The 22,682-nt window shown below is 39.7% G+C and overlaps 1 protein-coding gene across 10 annotated transcripts in view; it reads right to left on the bottom strand.

Moving 5' to 3' along the window:
• Snap25 (Synaptosomal-associated protein 25kDa) overlaps positions 1 to 22,682 on the bottom strand; it is a 28,781-nt gene that overhangs the window by 5,392 nt on the left and 707 nt on the right. The window contains exons 1-7 of one of the 10 annotated variants that reach the window (XM_072012331.1): positions 21,840 to 22,058; positions 17,786 to 17,983; positions 17,420 to 17,461; positions 11,171 to 11,219; positions 3,191 to 3,308; positions 2,559 to 2,832; positions 249 to 824 (exon numbers count right to left, since the gene is read on the bottom strand). In XM_072012331.1, the coding sequence (XP_071868432.1) occupies positions 762 to 824; positions 2,559 to 2,832; positions 3,191 to 3,308; positions 11,171 to 11,219; positions 17,420 to 17,461; positions 17,786 to 17,884 (645 nt within the window). In that variant the 5' untranslated portion in view covers positions 17,885 to 17,983; positions 21,840 to 22,058 and the 3' untranslated portion in view covers positions 249 to 761. Of the gene's footprint in view, positions 1 to 248; positions 825 to 2,558; positions 2,833 to 3,190; positions 3,309 to 5,040; positions 5,090 to 7,327; positions 7,377 to 11,170; positions 11,220 to 17,419; positions 17,462 to 17,785; positions 17,984 to 18,295; positions 18,516 to 21,839; positions 22,059 to 22,682 lie in introns of those variants that run through there. The other 9 variants (XM_072012332.1, XM_072012329.1, XM_072012328.1 and 6 more) reach the window with 9 other exon arrangements.

Raw genomic sequence — 22,682 nt, 5'->3', positions numbered from 1 at the left:
TTCGTACTTGAGCTCGTTCGCTGCTGCGCCCGATTTCCATTCTGATTTAAATTCTGCCCGATTGGCAGAATCGATACAATAATCTAGACGATACCGCGGATTCTTCGATCGAACACGAAAAGGGTCAGATTGAATATTCAATCGAATCGAAAGGAATACAGCAGCGATAAGAAAGAAACAAAACTCGTGCATAGTCGTCACGACAACGACGAGCGCGGCGACGATACTGCGGGGTTTCATCCGACAAATAAGATTCCAAAAAGATTAGACGTTAATATAAGCGCATGTATATAGATATATACGTATGTATATGTATAATATACTACATACGGTATAATCATATCGGTGAAACCAGAGTAAAAAAACGAGCTGGACACATCAAGAAGAACGGTAAAAAAGATAACACGGTTACAAGGGGTGTAAGAACTAAACGACGTGTATAATAATAGGAGATTGCACTAAGTACACGAGATATAAGACACACGTAATATATAAATCGATGTAACCGGAAGGCTCGATGATTTCGTTGTAGCACAAACAGGTGGATCGAGTTGGGTTGACGGGTTGGCGGTGTCCGACCGACGACGAGAAGGCAGAAGAAAGGGTCGTGGGCGTGTGAGCGTACAATATTTTGGAGCTGATATACATATTATATATATATATATGTGTGTATATATATACGTATATGTATATATATATTCATTTATTGTTTGACTATTTAGGGCTCGGAGGAGACGGGTACGTGGGCAGAGTGACGCATTTTACTTGAGTAGAGCGTGCGCACGCTGATTCGCCACGGCTATCCTCGTTTCGTTTGACTCGCCCTGCGGATTATCATAGTTTGGATTTGGTCACAGGTGGTATAAAATAAGAGAATCATCAATTGAACGTAAGGCAAGAAGAAACAGAGAAAGAAAAGACAAAAATAGAGAAAGACAGAAAAAAGGGCCAACAAAGCGTGTGAGACACGGTCAGGATCGACCGATAGCTAATATTTGGTGCAATGTAATTTTCAATTTGTTTCTTTTATTCTTGCATTTTTTTTCTCGTCTCGTTTTATACATTACTCGTTTCTTATATACTCTAACATATGCTCTTTTTTTCTTATTTTTTTCATTGCTTCTTTTTGGGTTTATGATTGCAATATTGCCGAACGCAAAAAACAGCCCGTGAGGGTGGCAAAAAGTCGAATGACGTCAGTGGTGCGATGACGAAGAAGGGGATAATTAAAGGGACGGCTAGTCGTGCGGTGCACGTGCGTACGCATGCCAACGCGAAAACGAAACGATCGTTTATCTACTATTTTAAATAACGACGCGTATCGTATTTCCTTTTAATCGGTTCTTATAGTGCAATACCTTTCTCTCTCTCTCTCTCTTTCTCTCCCTCTCTTTCAACAACAATCGTTTCGTCTTCGGTAAATAGAATTTCCGTGCGAATACAAAAATAATGTGTAGGATTTATAGAAGTATATATAGAAGAAGAGAGAACGTTCTATCCAGTACGTTCTCCTGAAAGGTGAGATAATCCCGATTTAAAAGTCTTCTTCTAAGATCAGGAACAATGACTCGGGGCTGAAGGATACATGTACGAGGAAAAGGGAACAACAATGCTACCAAGTAGAGCGTATACTCGTACGACACGTTGCCCATCGTCGGCGGCCAGAAGTCTTGCAATCGGACAATATCGTCAAAGAAACTACGAATTCTTACACGAAGCCGACTTCTCATAAATCGCCCCGTCTTTACACAGAATACAATATTGCACGCTAAAATCTTTCGCGTTATCTTTTCACCTGAAATCTACCGTGCGCCAGTTTTTCGTTCCAGTAATTCGATTTCAGCGGAAAACAAGATCTGGCACGAGCACTGTACATGTAGGACGTGTCAGAACGAAACGGAATTCCCAAGGACACGTGAAACGTCGACCCGACTTTTGGGACTGCGCCAGGAAGGAAGGGAAACATGGACGGCTAGGTAGATCGAAGGGCATGTAAGAAAGCGAAAGCGACAACGAACGTGTTGTGCATCGCTCTGAGCGCGTGCATCGTGAGATAAATAATCCACGCATGCTCCGTGGAGAGAAAAATATAGCGGAGCTAATCGTACGTGTTTTCAATCATCATTTCAATCAACAATTCGTTCGACTACTTCAGACCTTCCTCGTTCTAATATCGTTTAATAAATTGAATAATAATTTTATTATTAAATTATGCGACTACAAAACACAATATTGCAAAAACATAATACCACATGCCCTTACTTTCTAACGAAGCGTTCTTTTATCAGGTTTCGATTTCATTTTCATAATATCAAAGTTTTTTACCATTATGCGATACAAAATTTCATATACTTGAGTCTAATTAATTAATATGTAATTATTATAATAGTCACTTTATAAGAGAATCGTATAGCGAATATGATCATGTTAGATCATGGTAGATTAAAATATAAATAACTTGAAATCAAACGGATAGAGGAAAGTCTGAAGGTGGACGATTCGATGACTTTTCTGAACTCAAATCTTTGAACTCGTCGACTGGCGAATCGTCTCCTCACCTTGCGATTAATCCTGTCGATTTGCCGATTCTGATTCTCCAGTTCGCTGCCCATGTCGATCGCCATGTTTCTCAAATTACCGATCATTGTGTTCACCTGACCCATATTCTCTTCCATCTCTCCTTCACGGGCATCGTTTGTAATTTTGGCGATGTAGCCGCCTTGAGGACCGAGTCCATTGCGATCGTCCATCACCCGTTGTGGCTGGTTATTAACTACCTTGCCGTCATCGTTTCCCTTCCACGTGCCTTCATCTTCCTTGAAGCTGGCGCCTCTGTGAAAGACCAACGTTGCATTAGCAAATCTCTATTATACATAGATAATTCAAAGGAACAAGATACATCGAATAAAGAAATATCTTTTGTATTTTGCTTCAAACATTTTTCGCTTCTTCTTAAAATTCCGAAGGTATTTCAAGATTTGCAGAGTCGACAGAAATTTTTGTTCCATAAGAATTGACTTCACAGTTTAGTTACACAGGGTAAATTTTATCTTTAGTTTCTTTACGGAATAGAGGTAGAAACGAAGCGTTAAAGATCGAGGATAGAATTTCTCGATTAGAGAGTGCGCTGTAAAGTAGAAGATAAGATTTGAAAGGGTAAGAAGCGTAAAACGATTCGGGACAGCCCTACTTGTTGCATGGGAGAACGCAGAGACCGCAGCACTTTTCCATTCCAGTGAGATTTTTCTCGGCCTCGCGCATGTCGGCGTTGATTTGGTCCATACCCTCCTCGATTCTGTCCAGTTGCTCTGTTTCATTGTACGAGAGAACATTGTTAACATCTTTCCTATCGCATCTTTAACGTAGCGTCTCGAAAGAGAGCAGACAGCCGACGTGAAAATAAAAATCGCGTTAATCGCTGTACCTCTACATCTCGCTTGTAAATAACCAAACAGAAATTCGTTTGCTAAAAATTGGATACTCGAGAAATGAAAAACAAGGAAGGGGGACACGCTGTCCTATTCTCTTTCGAGGATCGGAATACTTCGTCAAAACTTGAAGTGAATCGTCATTTTTTAAGCGATCAGGGAATAGAGCACTATTTGTTCAATTCTTTTTCAGATAACGTTAAACTATCCTTAAACGAATTAAAGGTTAAATTAGTTGTAAAATATTTAACACACTATTCCCTTATACTAAATGACGATTGGTGGTTTCATAATACTCTACGAGGATTCATCGAGAGACTCCACTATATTAAGATTTAGCGTAACTATAGAATTCGAACTACAATACAATGCAAAGTTCTACGCCCAAAGAAAAAAAGATACATTACAAAAATATTTGCGATGATAATTGGTAGATTTATTTATTAAAAATATAGTAAACGAATCTTTCTCTCGACGAAGGATCCTCGGAAAAGAAAAAAAACGAGTGCAACGAAAGTGCAACAGCTAAGCAAAGAGTCTCCCTACTAAGGGTAACCTAAGATCCTAAGATCGGGTGAGTAATTCTGTATGTACTGGGGTGTACGGTGGATTCTAAGGGTACTGGGTACGAATTAAACCAAATATATTCACGAAGAGTAACGCGCTGATGCAAATGTGCCGGTCAACAAATACAATAGTAGATTTAATAGGCTTTGACTTACACCGTGCCGGAAGTACCGGAGGGATGCGTTTAAAACGTGGAGCGCGTATTCTTTTTCTTTTACTTTTAATTTTTGTTTTCTTTTACTTGGGTTTGTTTGTTCGTCTACTTGTATTGTTTCTGTATTTCTCTGTTTTTGTTCGTTCGCCTTCGTGAGATTACGTTCACGGAAGGAAGCGAAGATAAGAATAGGAGGAAGCAGGCGGAGAGAACGATAGGACGCAGAGAGAAAGAGAAAGATAGAGTGGCAGAGGAAGTATTAGAAATAAGAGAAATATATAGGATAAGGCGATGGAAGAGAGCAGAGCGATGATCGAAAGAAACAAGAGCGAGGAAGATCGAGGAGAGAAAATCGTGAATGCAACTGGAAGGAAATATTATGGTCATAGGCGACAGATAATCAAGGTATCAAACAAGATGCAATATTCAGGACAATAGAAACGTAAGAACAAGGGAAGAAAAGTAATTGATGATTGTTCGAACGTAAACGATCTGAACGTTGAAGGAATGTGAAAAGATGTCGAAAGAACGAATCTGTTGTCTTTTGGTGCATTTTGGTTAGTATCAGCCGTTCGATCGAAATTTAATTCTGACGTACAGAGGGTTGCATTAGTGTCTGGACGATTATTACACGCAATTAGTGTCGTATATGCATATATATATATAATATCTATATATAATAACTATATACATATAATGACTATATATAAATATTATATACATCGGCGGGTGGAAAACGTATGGAGAACATATAATAGAATACATATAGAATATATATGGTCGTCGATCGTTGGCTTTTGTGTCAGTCGAGACCAGATAAATATATATCTTTTTTGTAAGAGACGTTTTACGTAAGTTTAATGTTTGTATGTCTAGATTGAAATGGCTTACCGCCTTGCTCGTCCAGCATTACGAGGGTTTTCATCCCGACCTCGTGGCTCTAAACAGGCAACCGACCAATCAGCGGCTTGTTAAACGTGAGGTACAGGAAGCACCGTCGAAACGCTCCCTCGCTTCGCTCCACGAGAAAACATTTTTCTAGCTGTGTCTCCCTCGTCCCGTGACTGAACCACGGGCCAAACAGAGACGCGACAGTTGACCCTTAAACTTCTTTACTTCGGACGCTAATCAACGAGGAATCGGACTCGCCCTGTGTCCACAAAACCCTCTTTACCTAGAGGGACGCTCTAGAGAAAAAAGGACGGGCAAACTACGGGTTAACAGACTGATCGAACTAAACTAACTCAAAGCTCTTCGCACTACTTTCCGTCTTTCCATTCTATCTGACTACGTAACAGTGTAACATAAATTGTCAACCACCATCTGTGTCCATCTTTTCCTTTGTGTTTTCCTTTCCTTTACTGTCTGTTCCTTTCTTTTTCGTTCTTTTCGTCCTCATTGGATTTCGATCTCTTGGTAGAGCCGAGGAAGTCAGATTCATCGTGGATAGCAATTACACTTTTTCGTCCATCATCTTGATGATATATCGGAGGAGCGAGAGGGCGCGTACGACGACATTTTATCCTGATTATTAATTCTATTGCGGGTCAGGCTGCTGGAGGACTAGGATCTTTTTGCACTCGTGATAGCGAGTAGAATCGATGTGAAGTTGGATTTACCAACTGCGAAACGGCGACACGGAACATAGTGTTGGATGAATAGAGAGAGCCAGAAGGAGAGAGAAAAAGAGAGAGAGAGAGAGACGCGTGGTGAAGCGTCTTGAAAAATAATTGGCTCCACCGCGGAATGGGAAACTTGTCGAGCGTCTAACGCGGAACAGACATCGTCCTCCTCTGATCGCTCCTCTGCTTCGTGTAATACAATGCACGGAGCGAAACAGCCAAAGTATTCTCGAGAACTGGAAAACGCTCGCTGAAAAATGAGATAACGAACCAAAGAATGAATTTTTCATCGATTCGATCGACGAAGCGAAGAAGCTAAGAGGGCCGACGATTCTTAAATATGATCGTCGATCGAACGGTTGGTAAATCCAACGTTTCCCGGGGATCGAAGAATTCTAGATTGGATTTTTGGGGAATTTATTAAATTGCACGTCGATCTGTGAAATTTCCAAGAGCAAAGATTAGCCAGTTAAAAAATTATTAATAGCATTAACTAACGGCGAAACGTGGTTACACGCTCTACTATATATTTCTGTTATTATGGAGTGGGTGGCTTAAAGTCTCGTCGAGGAGCTGGATAATCGAGTCTACGATAGAGTAACAGTGAGGGAATGAACGAGGATGAGGGAGAACGAAATGGATTTAATCGATGAACCGAATCGAATTAAGGGCGAGTGGCGCGGTGGCGATGATGCGAGAAGTCGAATGTTAAATAGGAGCAGACAAAGGCGTAGAAGCAGATTAAAGGAAGAAAAAGACACGCTTCGTTTCCAGTGTAGGCACTCAGAGTACCGTGGCGCTGTAAGATACAGAATTAGAAGATTGTTGTAGCTAAAGGACAGAGAAAGAGATCAGAACCAGAGAATAAAACGCGCGTTCAGTTCCCGAACAGACAGGCGGAAATACACTTCTATAGTCGTTATATATGTAGTCGTTGTGTTAATCTGTCGATATCCGGTTCAGTCTTCGGACGATTTTCAAAAAGCTACTTCACTTCCAGCGATTCTTTTTCTTTTAGTAGATCAGAAATCGAAACCGCGTAATTTTTAACGAAACTCGAGTGTTGTCCCCTTATCAAAGAACACGGGCACGTTTGCCAGGGAAGTTAAAATAACCTGTGAACCGACAGGACTCATAGTCGCGAATTTTTGACATTAAAAAACGAACACCACCGAATGGTACGCGTAAATACGTGTCAAAGTGTGTCCTATTTTAACGATCTAATCCCGTCAACCGTGGAAAGTGTACGAAAAGATCTGTCTTTTTTTTTTACTTTCTTCTGTTCTCCTTGAAGCAAACAAAAATAAAAAAAAAGAGAGAAAGAAATTATTTAACCATTCGAAATTGAATAAAGTAAAAAAAAAACTTTGTTCGTCCGTATTCTATAACTTTTTTGTTCCTTTTTTCAATGTTCCGTTTCCTTTCATTTCTCGTCACTTTGCTCTCGCCTTTCTTTTCTTTTTTTAATATTCTCGACTCATTTTTCGAGAAGATAATTTATTTTTTTTTAAATTCTTTTTTCTGTTGTTTTGTTTATTGCTGAGGGAACTGCTTACCGCCTTGATGGTCTAACATCGTCAGAGTGTTCGCTGCGACCTCCTCGCTCTACGACAGGGTCGAAGGGCCCACACGTTAACGGAAATGAAAGATCGTTCAGTGATGCGCGAGAACAACTGCGAAATTAAGTCAGAGACAAACAAGCAAACCGCCGGGCACGTCTTGCCACATGGATCACATTTATATTCTCCTTTTTCTTCCATGAAATACCAAACGATGATGTCAACTCGAAGCTACGCCTCGTTTCTCGTATCTATTTTCTTCTGGCTCGTGAAATTCGATGGAACTCCACGAAACCCGAGTCGTGTGACAAAACGTGCCAGGTTGTAATAAAATAAAAATTTCATATTTATCTACGAAAGAAAATGGTTCTGTCCAAGATGTACGTCCATGAAAATGACTGTGAAAAGAAACTGTTTCCCTTGATCTCTGATATCGGTTCAGATAATTTCTCATGGACGGACACCTTGAACGCGATGGTAAATTAGAACATAACATATGAGAATACAATAATAACGACGAAAAGATAAAGGAGTGGTGGCGCGTATAAAAGAACGATGAGAATGATAATAATGAGATCGTAGCTAATCAGAGCGAAACAAGTGGGAGCGAGTTATACTAGCGCTAGAAAATTTACATGAATTTCGTCAAACTTCCACACGACGACGACGACGACGACGACGTCGACGTCGACACGTCTGCTTGCACCATGCGCATCGCACTGCTAAGTATATATACGTAAGGTGATTTTCGCAAGAGACAACGATATATAATACTGATATTTGGCAGCTTCGAAGATGAGAACGTAGCGGAGACCTACGTATATAAGAAAATCAGAATTCTACGTGGGTATAAATATACCGAGCTGACGAAGCACAACTATGATACAACAGGAAAGAACGGGCGGTGAGAAAATGTTTCGAGTCTCGCCGCTTTCTTACTTCTTTTTTTTCCCCTTCGTCGTTGCATCTCTGTCTCGATCAGTAAAAAGCATTACAGGAATCGCGCGCTACTTTTATCCGACCTTGAATCGATAACTATAATCGCACAATCGCTAGTATTATATGCACGATACATAATAGTAACAAAGCAATAATAATTATAATAATAATAATGATGATGGTAATAATAATAATGATAATAATAATAATAATAATAAGAATAATAATAAGAATAATAATAATAATAATAATAATAATAATAATAGTAGTATGTACACGACGACGTCTGTAAACTCGCAGATAAAAAGCGGAGGACAATATAACACCTGCTTGGTAAGACGACGGTCGACAAAAAGTACCTACATTTGATGCAGAAGGGTACAAATCAAGGTAAAAAGAAATCAAAAACAGAGTTAGAATATACGTACGTGTATACATATATGTATGTACATACAGACATGTGTACGTGTAAAGTACATATATACATATATATATATACACAGAAGGTGAGAAGAAGAAGATAGATAGGGAGCTTCATTAAGTACTTGTTTTTGGGTTTTGTACACTAAAGAATATGAGGTACATAGAATTTATATACATACACATACGTGATATATGTATATAACATTATCTATAGATTCGATACGTATATTCATATATATGAATAGATATATAAACAATATGTACGTATTACACGTTGACTGATAAAGCGACACAGCTAGAAGCTTCGTGTTTGGCTACGAAGTAAAAAAAGATACACAATCCAAGAAAGAACGTGTGTATTTGTGAGAGGTAAGGAAGAGAAAGAGAGAAAGAGAGAGAGAGAAAGAGAGAGAGAGAGAGAGAGAAACTGACAAAATACATACGTATGCGTCTAGTCGAGATGCATACATATATACACGAGATACACGTCTACTGTTCGAGTACTTTATTGCTGTGTATAGAAAAAGAGAGGAGGCTGTCGAGAAATAGGGAAATAAAGATATATATATATATAGATATATAAAGAGAAAATTAGAGAAATGGACACACGAAGAAAGGGTTATTAGTAAGTAGAAAGACCGTAGAAGGGCGAAAAGGAGAAAAATATCGTAGACACACAAAGGGACGAAGAAACAAAACAGGGCGTTATAAACGAGTCAACTTGATCCCGCGCATGATGCTCTGTACAGATTTGATTCGATAACAGCGTTCTCGGATATCGAATATTCGTGTACTGACAGCAGCAGCAGCAATAGCAGCACCAGCAATTAAGTGTTTGTGATAGTCAGTGTCTTTGTCGCATAAGTAAGTAATTAGTGAGCAGTGTCGTATTCTAGTTATCTGTACAAAAATCTAGGGAAATCAATTGCCTTTTAATAGAGTTACTTTATTCTAAGCATTCTTAAATGCTATTTTAAATGTAATCTTAATACAATCTTTTGAAGAACGTTCGAATAATATTGTTTCCCAATACTTTTGCACTTGACCAATTGTAAAGAACAAAACAGTATTAGTAGTGTTGATGGTGTAATACTAGTAATCGTAGTAACGGTAATAACATAGTAGTAGTACTAAGTAGTAGTATTAATAGTAGTAGTATTTTGTATAGTACAGCTGTACAGTGGTAGTTGGCTGTCGCTTTTCATCGTCAACCGCGAATTCGCACTGTCTCGTTCGATACTTCCGCTATATGTATATTCTAACCCGCATTTAAAAAGCAAATCTACCGCTACTTTCTCGTTGCAAAATACTTCACCGAGCAGGGAGTTGCGTGTATAATTCTAGAAGTTTTCATGACAGTGTATATACGACGTAGTAGTAGGTGGAGAAAAAAAGAGAAATAAGAGAGAGAGAGAGAGAGAACGGAAAAAGAAAAATATAGAAAGAGAACGTCCGCTGGTCGAACGCGAGAAACTTTGATCGGGTCGATTAGTCAAGAACAGGTCAATTCGCGGAAGAATTTCAAGAGACAAACCAAGGGGGGATATATCTGGTTTGTCGTAGCAAAAGCGTGTGAGGTGGAGCACGATCGATCGGAAATGCGATCGAGGGTGTTTCTTCGCGCTTCACGATACACAGAATACTCTATTAAAAGGATGCCTTCCTACGACCCGTATAACGAATAAACAGACCGGTTGAAAAATAGAAAGGGCAAAAAACTGAGAAGGAAAAATGGATAGTATACATCACGAGCAGATCGATCGATGGCTTGGTAATTCGCTTTCGGTCTCTTCGGCCGTAACCAGCCGGCGAACCGTGATACGTAAAGTCGACACTTAAACCCGTATCGACCATAGCTAACGAGGATAGGTACCTTCGACGATGCGTATCGATCGGCAACGCGAAACGCAAAATCATAAAATACCTTTCAACTTATTATCGGAGAAAGATGAAAATGAAAAAGAGAACGGATAGAGACGCGTAGAGACGTGTTAACGAATCTCTCTCTGCGAAAAAAAAGGTCAGGAGGTCACGAGTGTTCTCGAGATAAGCGACCGTGGCGAAGTACCTATCGATTTTTAGAGCCAGAGTTGGAAGAGTACGGGGAAACGGAATCGTCGAGAACAATGTTGGACGATAAAATGGAAAAAGGAATAGAGACGAAACACAGAAAAGAGAAGAGGAAAATATATAGATAAGGAACGCGACCGATTGGACGGCAGAAGACAAGATGGTGGAAAGGGTGTCCTCGAGGGATCCACGCGATATTCGGTATTCCCCCCGTGATCTTCCGTGCGAGCAGTGAGATTTTCACCACAGGAACGATCGAAGGACACCGGAAGGAGAGAGGAAAGGTACAATTTTGTGCTGAGGTCAGGTGTGCCACGAGACACAGTTCAATTGTTATGTAATCTGTGAGAAAAAGCCGAGGTTCCTTCATGTTGTTTTACTTATATGGCTAAAAAGCGATTCACTCACCTCCCTGGTCATCGAGTGCGACCAGAGTACGGATGCCAGCCTCCTTGCTCTACGACAGACAGAGGCAGCACAACACAGACAACCACCACCAGTGTTAGAGAGTTGTTTTTTTTCTTTTTTTTTTTTTTTTAGTAAGTATATAGTATAGTAATATTAGTAGTATATTAGTAGTATAATAGTATTACGGTAGGTAGAAAACGGAGAGTCGGAACTGTAACGGAAGTCGATGGATAGAAGTGGGCAAAACAAGTTAAGGTATATTTTGACAAAACTGTGCTGGATATATATCGTGACCGGATCGGGCTAAGTATCCGCGACATCAACGAAAAAGACGAGAAAAATCGATTATTTTTAATAGTATCTCGTTCGTTTTTTCTATTTTTTTTTCATGTTTATCAGTTTCGTTCTCGATGGGTCTAGATCCGACGCTTTTTTTAATATCTGCGGATTTGTTAAAGCCTTTGACGCGCTCACGACGTAGACGATTGTAATAATATATATATACACACGTGTTTATATATTTACATATATATATATATTATCTTGCCTGTGATGCAAAGACAGGTGGGCAGACAAGTGGACACGTAACGAAACGTTTACGGACTAACACGTTACTGGCATTATTATTTTATGGTTAGAATGAGTATATTTCTCGATCTCTAGATTAGGCTTGTCGCTTGTTGTTGCTGTTGTTGTTCTTGATGTTGTTATCGATCATGACGATGTTGTTGTTGTTGTAGTTGTTGTTGTTCCTGTTGCTCTGTAACTGTCGTCGCCGTTGTTGTAGGTTTATTTATTTACTTTACTTTTTTTCTATTATTATTATTTGTCAGATCTTCCTTCTGGCTAATCGAGATTTCATTACAAGCGTGAAGGCTCGCACTGATTTTGATTCTTTTCTCTGTATTGTTATTATTATTACGTTACTTTCGTTTAATGTTTTTTTGTACGTACTCATTTTGTTCTGTTTCAGTAGCGCGTGACGGGTTAAAAAGAACCGCTCTTTTTTTCGTTGGGAGGAATCTCGTTCTCTTCCGTCGCCGGTCATTCCACCGTTCTTCCCCCGTTCACCGAATGGAAGGAAGAAAAGGAAATCCACGCGAAGAAGAGAGGTCGAGCAAGAAAAAAAGAGAAACAGATAGAAAAAAAGAGAAAAAAAACAGAGTCAGAGAAATAGAGAAGATACTACTCGAAGAGTCTAGGAGACTGAATATACACGAATGAAAAGGAAATCCACAATACATATATATATATAGTGTATGTAAAGAAAGTACCGCAGAATACAGAACGATACATAATATATAGCATTTTTTCTTTTTTTTTTTTCTATGGAGAGGTAAAGTAAATCGAAAATGCGCAATACAAAAACGAAAGGTCCCGGTCACATTTTGAGTCGCGAGAATGTTGGTCATTTCTCAAAGATAAGCGTCGACTATCAGCGGAAGAATGTAGAAAGATACCAAATTTGTCGATTCTCTGGGAAACCGTTTCTCTCGTGTTCCAGATACGAGAACTCTCGGGACTCAAACGGACGAAAGACACTTAAATAAATACAAAGTAGAACACACGCACACAGAGAAATGGAAAGGAACGGAAGGGAGAGCATGAAGAGAGCGGCAAATGACCAGATGAGCAAAGAAAAGGAGCCGTGCTTTTCGACTGGGTAAACCCAACGAAGGAGGAAACGTTGCCGTGATCGTCGTTTTCAACAAACGATGCTTATCTTCTTCCTTTGCAGTTCGAAGCAAGCCTCCCGGCAAGAGAGCTGGAGATCGACGTTAATCCCGACGCGTTCGTTCTTATGCTCTCTCGTTTCAGCCAAACGAACGAGCTCTGATTCAAACGAATCGCGAAAGATACAGAAAGTAGACTTCCAAAGAGAAAAAAAAGATAAAAAATATTAAACTGGAGACTGCAAGGGAATCGTGCTATATAATTATCATCCACATTAATGTTCGACAGTAGCCGGCGGAACTAATTAAGGATGAGCTTCTCCAGAACGCTTTTATTTAGTCGGTCACGAGAACGGAAACAAAAGAAGTTCTTTGCTCCTTTCCTCGTTCAGCTTGAAAGAGAAGCGTGCGCATTCATCCACGTAGGAAATGTGCATGAAGTTTCAGAAAAAGAGAGAAAGAAAATCAAAACGAGATAGAGCGAGCCGTTGAATTTCAAGTTTTGGTTTTCGAGTATTTACCGGATATTGAATTTATCCTCGCTACGTTTCTACTCGTGAGTATCACTGAAAAATACCGTCGCGTCGTTACGCTCTTTTACTCGGGTAAATACTCTTTGGTCGAATATCGGGTGCATATATAAAGAAAGAGTTAAGAACGAGAAGTGGAAGAGTTTTTGATCGGTCGTATGGTGGTGGCAGTGGTGGCGGTCGTGGTAGTGGTGGTGGTGGTGGTGGTGGTGGTGGTGATGGTGGTGGATGATGCATAGGCATGTGAATGGCATCTTTTCTACACGGTGACACGGAACAAACGACAAACAAGAGGAGAACGATCGAATCGCGACGAGACCGCGGCTGAAAGCATACCAAATAAAAGAACGAAAGAAACGAGGAGAATAAGGGGATGGCATGGAGACTCGCATGGCATCGGTGACTCTGTACGAACAGCAAAGTAGCTTTCCCCCTGGGACCGAACGAGATCGATCGGGTAGATAGAAAATTTCGATCGTCAACGAGCTACCTCTCTGTTCGCGTGCGAATCTCTCATATGCGAGCTGTGTTTCTGTGAGTAGTGAGTGAATTGTGATTGTGCGCAACAGAGATCAACGGAGTATCGATATAGAATGATACCGGACTAGAAAAGTGACAACACGATGCATTGAAAAAGAAGAGAGATAGAGAGAAAATGAAGAGTGTTCTCGCGGAGGACAGGCAAACACACACAGGCAGCCATACAGCCAAGGCAGATAGGCAGCAAAGTTCGCGAAGATGATAACAGCCATCGGCTTTTGCGAAAATAAGACTATTTATCAGGTGATCGGTGTTCTCTTTCACAGGGGAAATTGTAACAAGCTATCCCGTATGACAACCTACATGCACGCGACCAATGTCACTGGAGGACATCACGTCCTCGATTTAACTTTTCTTCGGGAACTCTGCAAGCGAATAGGCAACAAACTTCTTCAGAACTTAGAAAGTATACCGGCGACATTAGAAAAATCGATCGTGTAAAAGTTAAACTACTTTTGTTGGAATTAATCGATCGAGTAATAATCAGTATTAATAACTAACGTGCGCCTTGTAACAATATAATATAATATAAATTTCCGGTATACATTTCGTTTCAAGAAGTTTGCGATGGCAGGCAGGCGGGCGATCGAGCAAGCGAGTGTAGTTGTTGAATTTTAAGCAAGCAAACACACACGTGGGCACACACCGCACACGTGAAAACACATACATACACAGCCAGCAACACGGACAATATTGATAAATGCCCGGTTCAGCCAGCAACACGGATTACATTGGTAGCAGCGACAGAAGTTGCCGATTATGCGCGCTCTTTTCTCGATTCGCAGACCAAAAATCGAGAAACGATCCTTCTTTCTTTCGTCGAGATCAGAGCTGTTGTTTTACTGTCGTTTACCTGTCTCGGCCAGCCTCTAATAGACAATCGCTTGATAAACTATGAGAAGAGAGAATCATAGACGTTCCCTAAAGGCTTTCACGCTTCAGTCGAGGCGAGCCCTTTTGTTCTCGACTCGACGATCGATTCTTTCTTCTTCCTAATACATTGCTGGTCGAATTAATTCCTTAAAGGGTTCCTTCATTAAAGATTTGTCAAATACCTCGAAATTTCTTCGTTTAAATAACTTGGAAACACGTTTATAGAAAAAGCGTAAAAGAATTCCTTAAATACGATCGTCGACTCGATATTTTCTTGAATGTGATTCACAATGGGAAAGAAAACGTTGCATGTTTGCATATAAGTTGCATGGAGACAAAGATAAAGAGTAACAGAAAAGAGGAAGAGGGAGACGGAAGCAACTGAAAGAGGATTGTGCACGTACATACAAGAGGATCGTTATATTCTTCCGATATCTTCGTGTTCCGAAAGTTGAACACATCCTTCTCGACCGTTTCAACGATATTAATTAAAAATCGATGCGAAGAAACTCTTTCATCCTCGTCGTGATTTCATTTGAAAACAGGCAAAAAATGGACAAGACAGATCGAGAAGAATTCGAAACAAAAAAGAAAGAAAGAACAGGGAGAGGTTGTAGGAAGAATAGAAAAGAGCGAAAGAGATACAAGAATAGGAGATCACACAAAAAAGCCCTATTACCCTCTATCTTAATCGCTACGACTGTAATCATCGAGAATGTTCTACGCAACGTATAAAAAGGTCGAACCACGTCATCTTTACGTATACGTTACGACACGTATACGGTACGATAAAATTATTAAATAATACCGCGCAATCATCGATGTTCCTTCATTCTTTCTAAATCTTTTATCGTATCAAAAACGTTCTCTGTTTTCCATAGCGTCCTTTCCAGAAGACCCAGTGCGTGCGTTGGAATTCACCGTTGCTGAAAAAAGATATGCTCCACCACTGGTAGCATTAAGAGACCTTTTCTCATCTTTTTTTTTTTATCTAACTTTTTTGTGCTTGTCCTAATTGTCTTTGCACATTCGAAGCCTCTCGAAGCTCGAATATCTCGAATAAATTGACTGACATTGACAGCAATTTCATATACGTATATATATAAAAAAATATATATATATTTATAGGTACGGGTAGCTTTCTTTTAATGGCATCCCGCGTATAAAGTATGTACGTACACTAAATAGTTGTTGACGTCTCCAGTGCTCGAAATGCGACACGTGCTAATTAGTGCAGCCACAAATAAGTAGCAAAAGAAATTGGATGGAGCGACGCAACAACCTTTTAACCTCATCGCATCTTGATCTCTTCACCTATGGATTTTAGTATTCCACATGGTGTAAAGGAACAATTTAAAACACGATTCAGAGATATGTTGTCTTTGAGAGAATCGTTTTCCTGAATAAAATGAAGATCACACGAATAAGAGAGAATTTACATCCGGGTTATTAGGTGTCGATTACGTTCGCTCCTTCGACAATAAATGACAAGTTAAACGGGAAAAGAATGAAGACATCGGATGTACACAGTAATAGTTCCGCACACACTTATAGAGACGTAACATACATATATCGAGAATAGATATCCAAGATACGAGCATAGACAACGAATAATTATGCATGGGAAGAAAAATGCGGAGCTGAAGAACGTAGACAGAACACACGAAAACACGCGCACGAACGCACACGTTTCATTTTACTTTCGATAGATTTTTTATCAGCTTGATATCTTCCTCATTCCGTGATGAGTGATGAAACAAGAGATATTTCGCGTGCGATGTATCAAGGTTAGCACGAAGCGAATTTATAATGACATGACATTGTTATCGCGTGCATTCGTGCTGCGGATTACCGTCTCGGACCGCGTCGATGCGTCGTCTTACAATTCTTCCGAGTACATTCACGGCGATCCCAATGGGAACGGACATATAAATTGCTTGGCAGCCGTGCGATAACTTTCTTTTTTCTCCACTTCTTTTTTTAAGAGGAAAATGTCTCTTTTTGCTTTCGTAACGAAAAAATCCACGTTACAAAGCCACGCTATCCCGGATATGGCTATTATTTACTTCCGCTGACTACATACTGTTCAAAATTTATAGAAGTATTATAAGAACGAAGAATGCTTTTGGCGCCAGAGCTGGGTCAAATACTATTTCAAGATTCTTTAACGCTACATAAAATTTATCTGCCTTCGCTATATGTAGAAAGATCTTTGTTACGTTCGTTCGAATGCAACTTGCACTTGGTTCTCTCTCGTATACATAAAAATATAATATAACTTCAGTGTTTTTATTCGGGCCAGCCGAAATAGTATTTTGCCCACCGCTCTCCAGCGCGTTTTCATCCTTTTTTTTTTTATTCCTTTTTGTCTGACTTTGTCCCTTCAACTGCACACCGTCAAGTTCACCCGGGGATTGACCATGACGCCCATCTTTGCCGCGATATAACGCGCAACGATTTTACCAGCGACAATTAGACTTCTATAATTTCTATGATACAAAATCTGGGAGTAAAAACTCCGGGAATAAATCGCTATAGTAACGAGGATCGAGGATTAGTACCGAGGATGATCGAGGATGAAGGTTAATGCGTAAATAGAAGAGAATAGTTTCATAGGGATGAGACGAACTCACCTCCTCGCATAGTGCCAGCATACGCCTCGTACTTTCCAAGGACTGAAACAGAACGAGTCACGTGGATTAAGCAATGCGTATAAATTACAAATACAAAGTATAAATTACAATGTGAGTTCCAACGCAAACAAACAAATTAATGAATTAATAAGTATTTGGAGCAACGGACAATGCACGTGTTAAACGAAGAATTATAAAAAAAAAAAATTGCATCATTGTCAAACGGTAGATGAATCTTCTCTAATGTAGAACATTGCGAAATCTCATTGATACGTAATACCACGGATTTCCTAAATGAATCAATTGAAAGAACCAATCATTATGAAAGACGTCGAAAGGATATCAAGTATTAAGGGATACACCTACCTCATCTGTAGTTTGATCGGCCTTTAATTGTAATTCCTGCAATTCGGTGCGAGGTGGGCCGCCCTCCACCGTACCCTGTGTTGGTGCCGGAGCAGGCATCTTGTCGGGTGCCTGACGATTTAACTATCTTCTACGATCGCACTTCCTCGTGGCTCGCTGTGTAGCCCGCGTAGCTCCTTGTTTGTGGGCTGGAACGTTCTGCAACGTTGAAGAGTAAACGACAGATTAAACGATCATTCTTAAAATGCTTCTCTACATTCTAACTAAAAAAACCTCGAATACGGCTGCATAAATATAATCGAGTTACCCAGTGGCTTAATTAAATCCAGGTAATTGCGACATATCAGTAACGTCTGTAAGTAAGTAAGGTCTGTTTTCTATCGAACGATTGTCAATTGCTTTAGTTTACGTCACGTGTACATGCTGGACCGAGAAACGCAAATACCCAGCAGCTGTACACATGCATTTTTAAGAGAGAATGAGAGAACAGAATAAACGAGAATCACGTACTTTCGAAAAGAAGAACCACAAGATATGCTAACGAACAGTCGATAAAGACGATACAAGACGAGCAAGGTCAAAGATCAACAAAGTCTTGCAATTCTCTCGCAGGCGTAACACTGGAATGAGCCGATTTAGCGTGTGGAGAATCTGCGATTGTGAAATTTTACGCAGATATTTGGCAAAAGCAGCCAACCAGTCAATAGTCGTGAATGCATGTATACGCGTTTACGTGGTGGAATTACGTGTGTGCCGGTGCTCCTATGAAAATCAATACCCGACGACCGACCGACCGACCGACCGACCGACCCACCGACCGAATCGCGCGCAGACGCACACGACCGCGCCTTCTTCACGCCGTGCTTCGTGCTTCCTGTCTCTCCAACCCTCCTATAACCAACCCCTTTTGCAAGCTCTTCTCCGCGCGCACCTACCACCTGGACGACCACCCACCTGGACGACCACCCACCAGTTCTTCAATCCAAAGCACCACCACGAGAACCGATCAGCTGAGCTCTACGATGTATATGTGTGGGTTGCTCTGAGAAACATCGAAAGCATGTTTTCAAACATCGATGCATCCACCTTAACGAGCTTCCATAAATAAGCGTCTTTTTTATACCCTACGATATTTCGACAGCCTTCCAAACGATCTCCCTGCTGTCGTAAATAACGCTTTCAACGGTTAGGGGAAAGTTTCGTCATGTGCATCGAAGCTTTGTCAAAGGTTACGGTAACTAAGTGCGTCAGTATAACTTTCTTTAAAGTTCTTTGTTAAATTTCTATCTGAAAGAAGTGAATGTTGAATCAGAATATTGGGTTTCCGGGCTAAAGGTTCTTGAACAATTGATGCAAAGGTATTATTCGAAAATAAATCTTCCTCGTCTATTTTGAGCCGATCCATTCAGGGAAGATTCCTATTGAGAGGAAGAGTCGCGTAGAATTCAAAGCGCGCGGAACACCTTGTTAATGCATTAAGACAGCGCGAGAGCCTGGTAATTGGCACTTGTAAATTTAATTACCGACAAATGAGTTGTAACGGAGACATGAATACCAGCTAAGACAGAGAAGAGAATATGAAAAGGTATCAACGATGTAATACATATTCCTATGTAATCTCTGGGAAATTAGTTCACACGTATAATAAACCGTGCGTGATAAAATTACGGCGACCTCCGTGGTCGGTGATTTCGTACGTATGTAGCAGAAATTATGGCGTGATCAATTGACTGAAGCTGTCCTTGCCCTCGAGACGAAGTTGGCTCGTTTCCAGGGCGAAAGGTATCGCGTCGCTTTTCCTGGTCACGGTACACCTCGCCAAGATCACGGACGACTAGTCAGACCTGGAGGACGCTGCTTGTATACCCTCTCAAATCGCAAACAAACAGATATTGGTGTTCGATAAAACAAAAATGAAGAGCATTCGAAGGAAATCGTGTTCAGAAATCAATACCGACCTCCGAGGAAATGTTCTCGAGCTACGTAGGTACATTCAGAAACCGTACCAATACTAACGACACCCTTGGACGTCATTTCAGAATAGATTCTTTCATGCATGACAAGATATGAATCCCAAACGGAATCTTTGATCAAAACGTTTCGAATACGAAGTCTATCGGGTTGATCGATATATTTTCATTCGCATTCTTCAGATAAGCATTGCTTAACTTATTGACAACACGACGAATAGCTTTAGCTGGTTTCAAATCATCGGATAAAGGTTTAAAATAGAAAATTGCGAGACAATAGACAAAAACATTGCCTCGTGGTTGCGATTCGTTGCAACTTATGTCGTAACTCCAGATTTGCCTTCAAAGCGTACCAAGAGGTCGAGCTTCATATTCTTGAGAGATATTTGGTCGTGAAAGATATACTCAGAATAATGATGATCTCTAGTGATCACGTGGAAGGATAGACACATATGTAGATGCGCTTTGTAGGAAATGTCGATCGCGCAGCGCAACGTGCCGGATGCCGGTAAGATAATGCGGCCATGTCATGACGCGTACTTCAATCTGCACGCCTGCAGGTATATACATACATACATAATACAGGTTGCTTGCGTATTGCACGAATGTCTTGACACGCACCTTCCTGTTTAGAGTGGTTCGAGGTCTAACGTTCCTCGAACGCGAAACGTAGTCAATGTGTGATGAAAACGTTCTCTAGGTTAACAGGAAATATTGAGGAAGTCATATCGAATGGATGATACTGGTGAGAGAACAATAGATGAATTAATTCCGAGAGTGACGAATCAGAATGCTCCGTCGGAAAAGAATATGAATTTTTACGTAGATATACAAAATACAGTGGCTTGATATAAATGCACTTGCAGCTTGAATGTTAAAGTTCGAGCTACTCGGATGGATGTTTTAATTTTTACCTACCATTACAGGTAATATAAATATATAAATTCCAATATATGGGGCGTTATTCACATTATGAAACTTTAATGAAAAATCAAGAGGTTCTAAATAAAAAATGATCTCGATGGCGATTAGGTAGATGAGGAAATAGATATTTCAGTGCATTTCCACATCTGATTACTCAAATATGCATCATTATAATTACATAGTCCCATCTTACGTCAAAGAATAAATATAAAATACAAGTATTCTGACGTCATACATACTCCCTCGTTCTTCTCGCACACACGCGCACGAAGTGACGTGTAAGTATCTGTGTGGGTGCGCGCGCCAGCGCCCTCTTATCATACACACACAAACTCAGATGTTTTTCATCAATGACGCTCAGCTGTTAACGCCGGTAGAAAAAGTGTCAAGAGCTTACTTGGTCGAAAATGCTTGTCTTTTTTCGATGAATTCGAATTTCTACAGTCAAATCGAATAATAGAAAATATTAATTTATAAAGTTTTACGTACGCATTAAGTAGACCGCGCATACGTATGACATTAAGAAATCAATAAATAAAATAGCCGGTTAGAGACTACAATGTTAATACGACGTTATCCCTCTTTCTCGAAATAAATATAAATATTACAATGAAGTGAATGTTAAATTTTCTCTTGAACAAATTCGTTTTTACGTCATGAAGTGCATTCCTCGAAGGATGAAATGTAACACAAGCACGGAAACCTCCTCTGCAACGCACGCTTTAAATGTTAAACTTATCTTATTTCTTGAAAGCAATAAATCCACGATAAAATCTAATTAACCTGTAATACTAAGTAAATCTTTAATGACGTCTGCTTTGTTTCCGATTTTCTCCTTGCACAAGGAATTCAAAGCTATTCGAAATACTCTCATCTATATGATAAATATGAATCGTGGTGAGCAGTGGTTTAAAGTCATCATTTCCATTGATGACTGTCTCTCTACGTTGGAGTGCCACGAAAAGAAAATTTCTAGGTCAAATACATTACTTATAGAATTCGAATGTCATACGAATGATATAAATTTGTGAAAAGAATGCAAGATAATAATCATTAAGGTTAATTGAAATGACAGAATGCCCTACCGTATCAATGCGTGGTAACGTAAGATACAAAGGAAAAAAATATACAGTATCACCGGTCTAGCTATTATTACTAACCGTACTCGTCAATAAAGTTGTCTTCGATGGGTGTTTCCGCCGGTAGTGAACTCTACAATTGGCTTGTTTGAAGAAGAATCGGGAATACAAAATTTCCTGATGATCACTGACACTTTTTTCTATAAAAGTGTAAAAAAACCGGTAGAATCCTGAGAAAAATTCACGAAGCTACGTTCTCTCCGACTGAAAGATTAGTACTCACAATCAGCTACTGAGCAACGAGCAGTCGCAGAGTTTCAGAACAGCGCTTGCCTTGTAGTGGGGGTAAAATGTCGTCGACAAAGAAGAGCACCAATAGGAAAACCGGATTATAAAGCTGCAAACTCCAGGCGCGGGAATACTTATTTTATATTGAAATATGTACTTTTTCATAACAGATTTTACATAATATACTATTTGTTTCTTCTAATGACTAATTATAGCTCTTAACGAATGTTAATTCAAATCAATTACATGATGATTGCGATGTAAATACGATACGCATATGGTTTGAGAACCACTGATTCATTATGCCGATTTTCAAATATAATATCGTGATAATATTAAGGAAACAACTTTCGAGTTACAATGTATATCGAAAATATATATAATGAATCATGTGTCTTATACATAATTCAGTATATGGATTGATGAAAGAAATATGGAAACACATAATGTTATAAAAACAATATATAAAAATGTATATATGTATGTATATACTACAAACAAATGTGCTAATGAAAAAAAGTTAATTCATCGAAATAAGTTGAAATTCTATTTATAACATGTATAAATCTATTTTCATTTCATAATTATAGTAATTTTCAAATATCTCTGAATAAGTTTTTAGTAATTCTATAGTAA

This window comes from Bombus fervidus, chromosome 11 (assembly GCF_041682495.2).
Source record: "Bombus fervidus isolate BK054 chromosome 11, iyBomFerv1, whole genome shotgun sequence".
Classification (NCBI taxonomy): Eukaryota; Metazoa; Arthropoda; class Insecta; order Hymenoptera; family Apidae; genus Bombus; species Bombus fervidus.
Note: the sequence above shows the minus strand (reverse complement) of the source record. Positions and strands in the feature narration are given on the sequence as shown.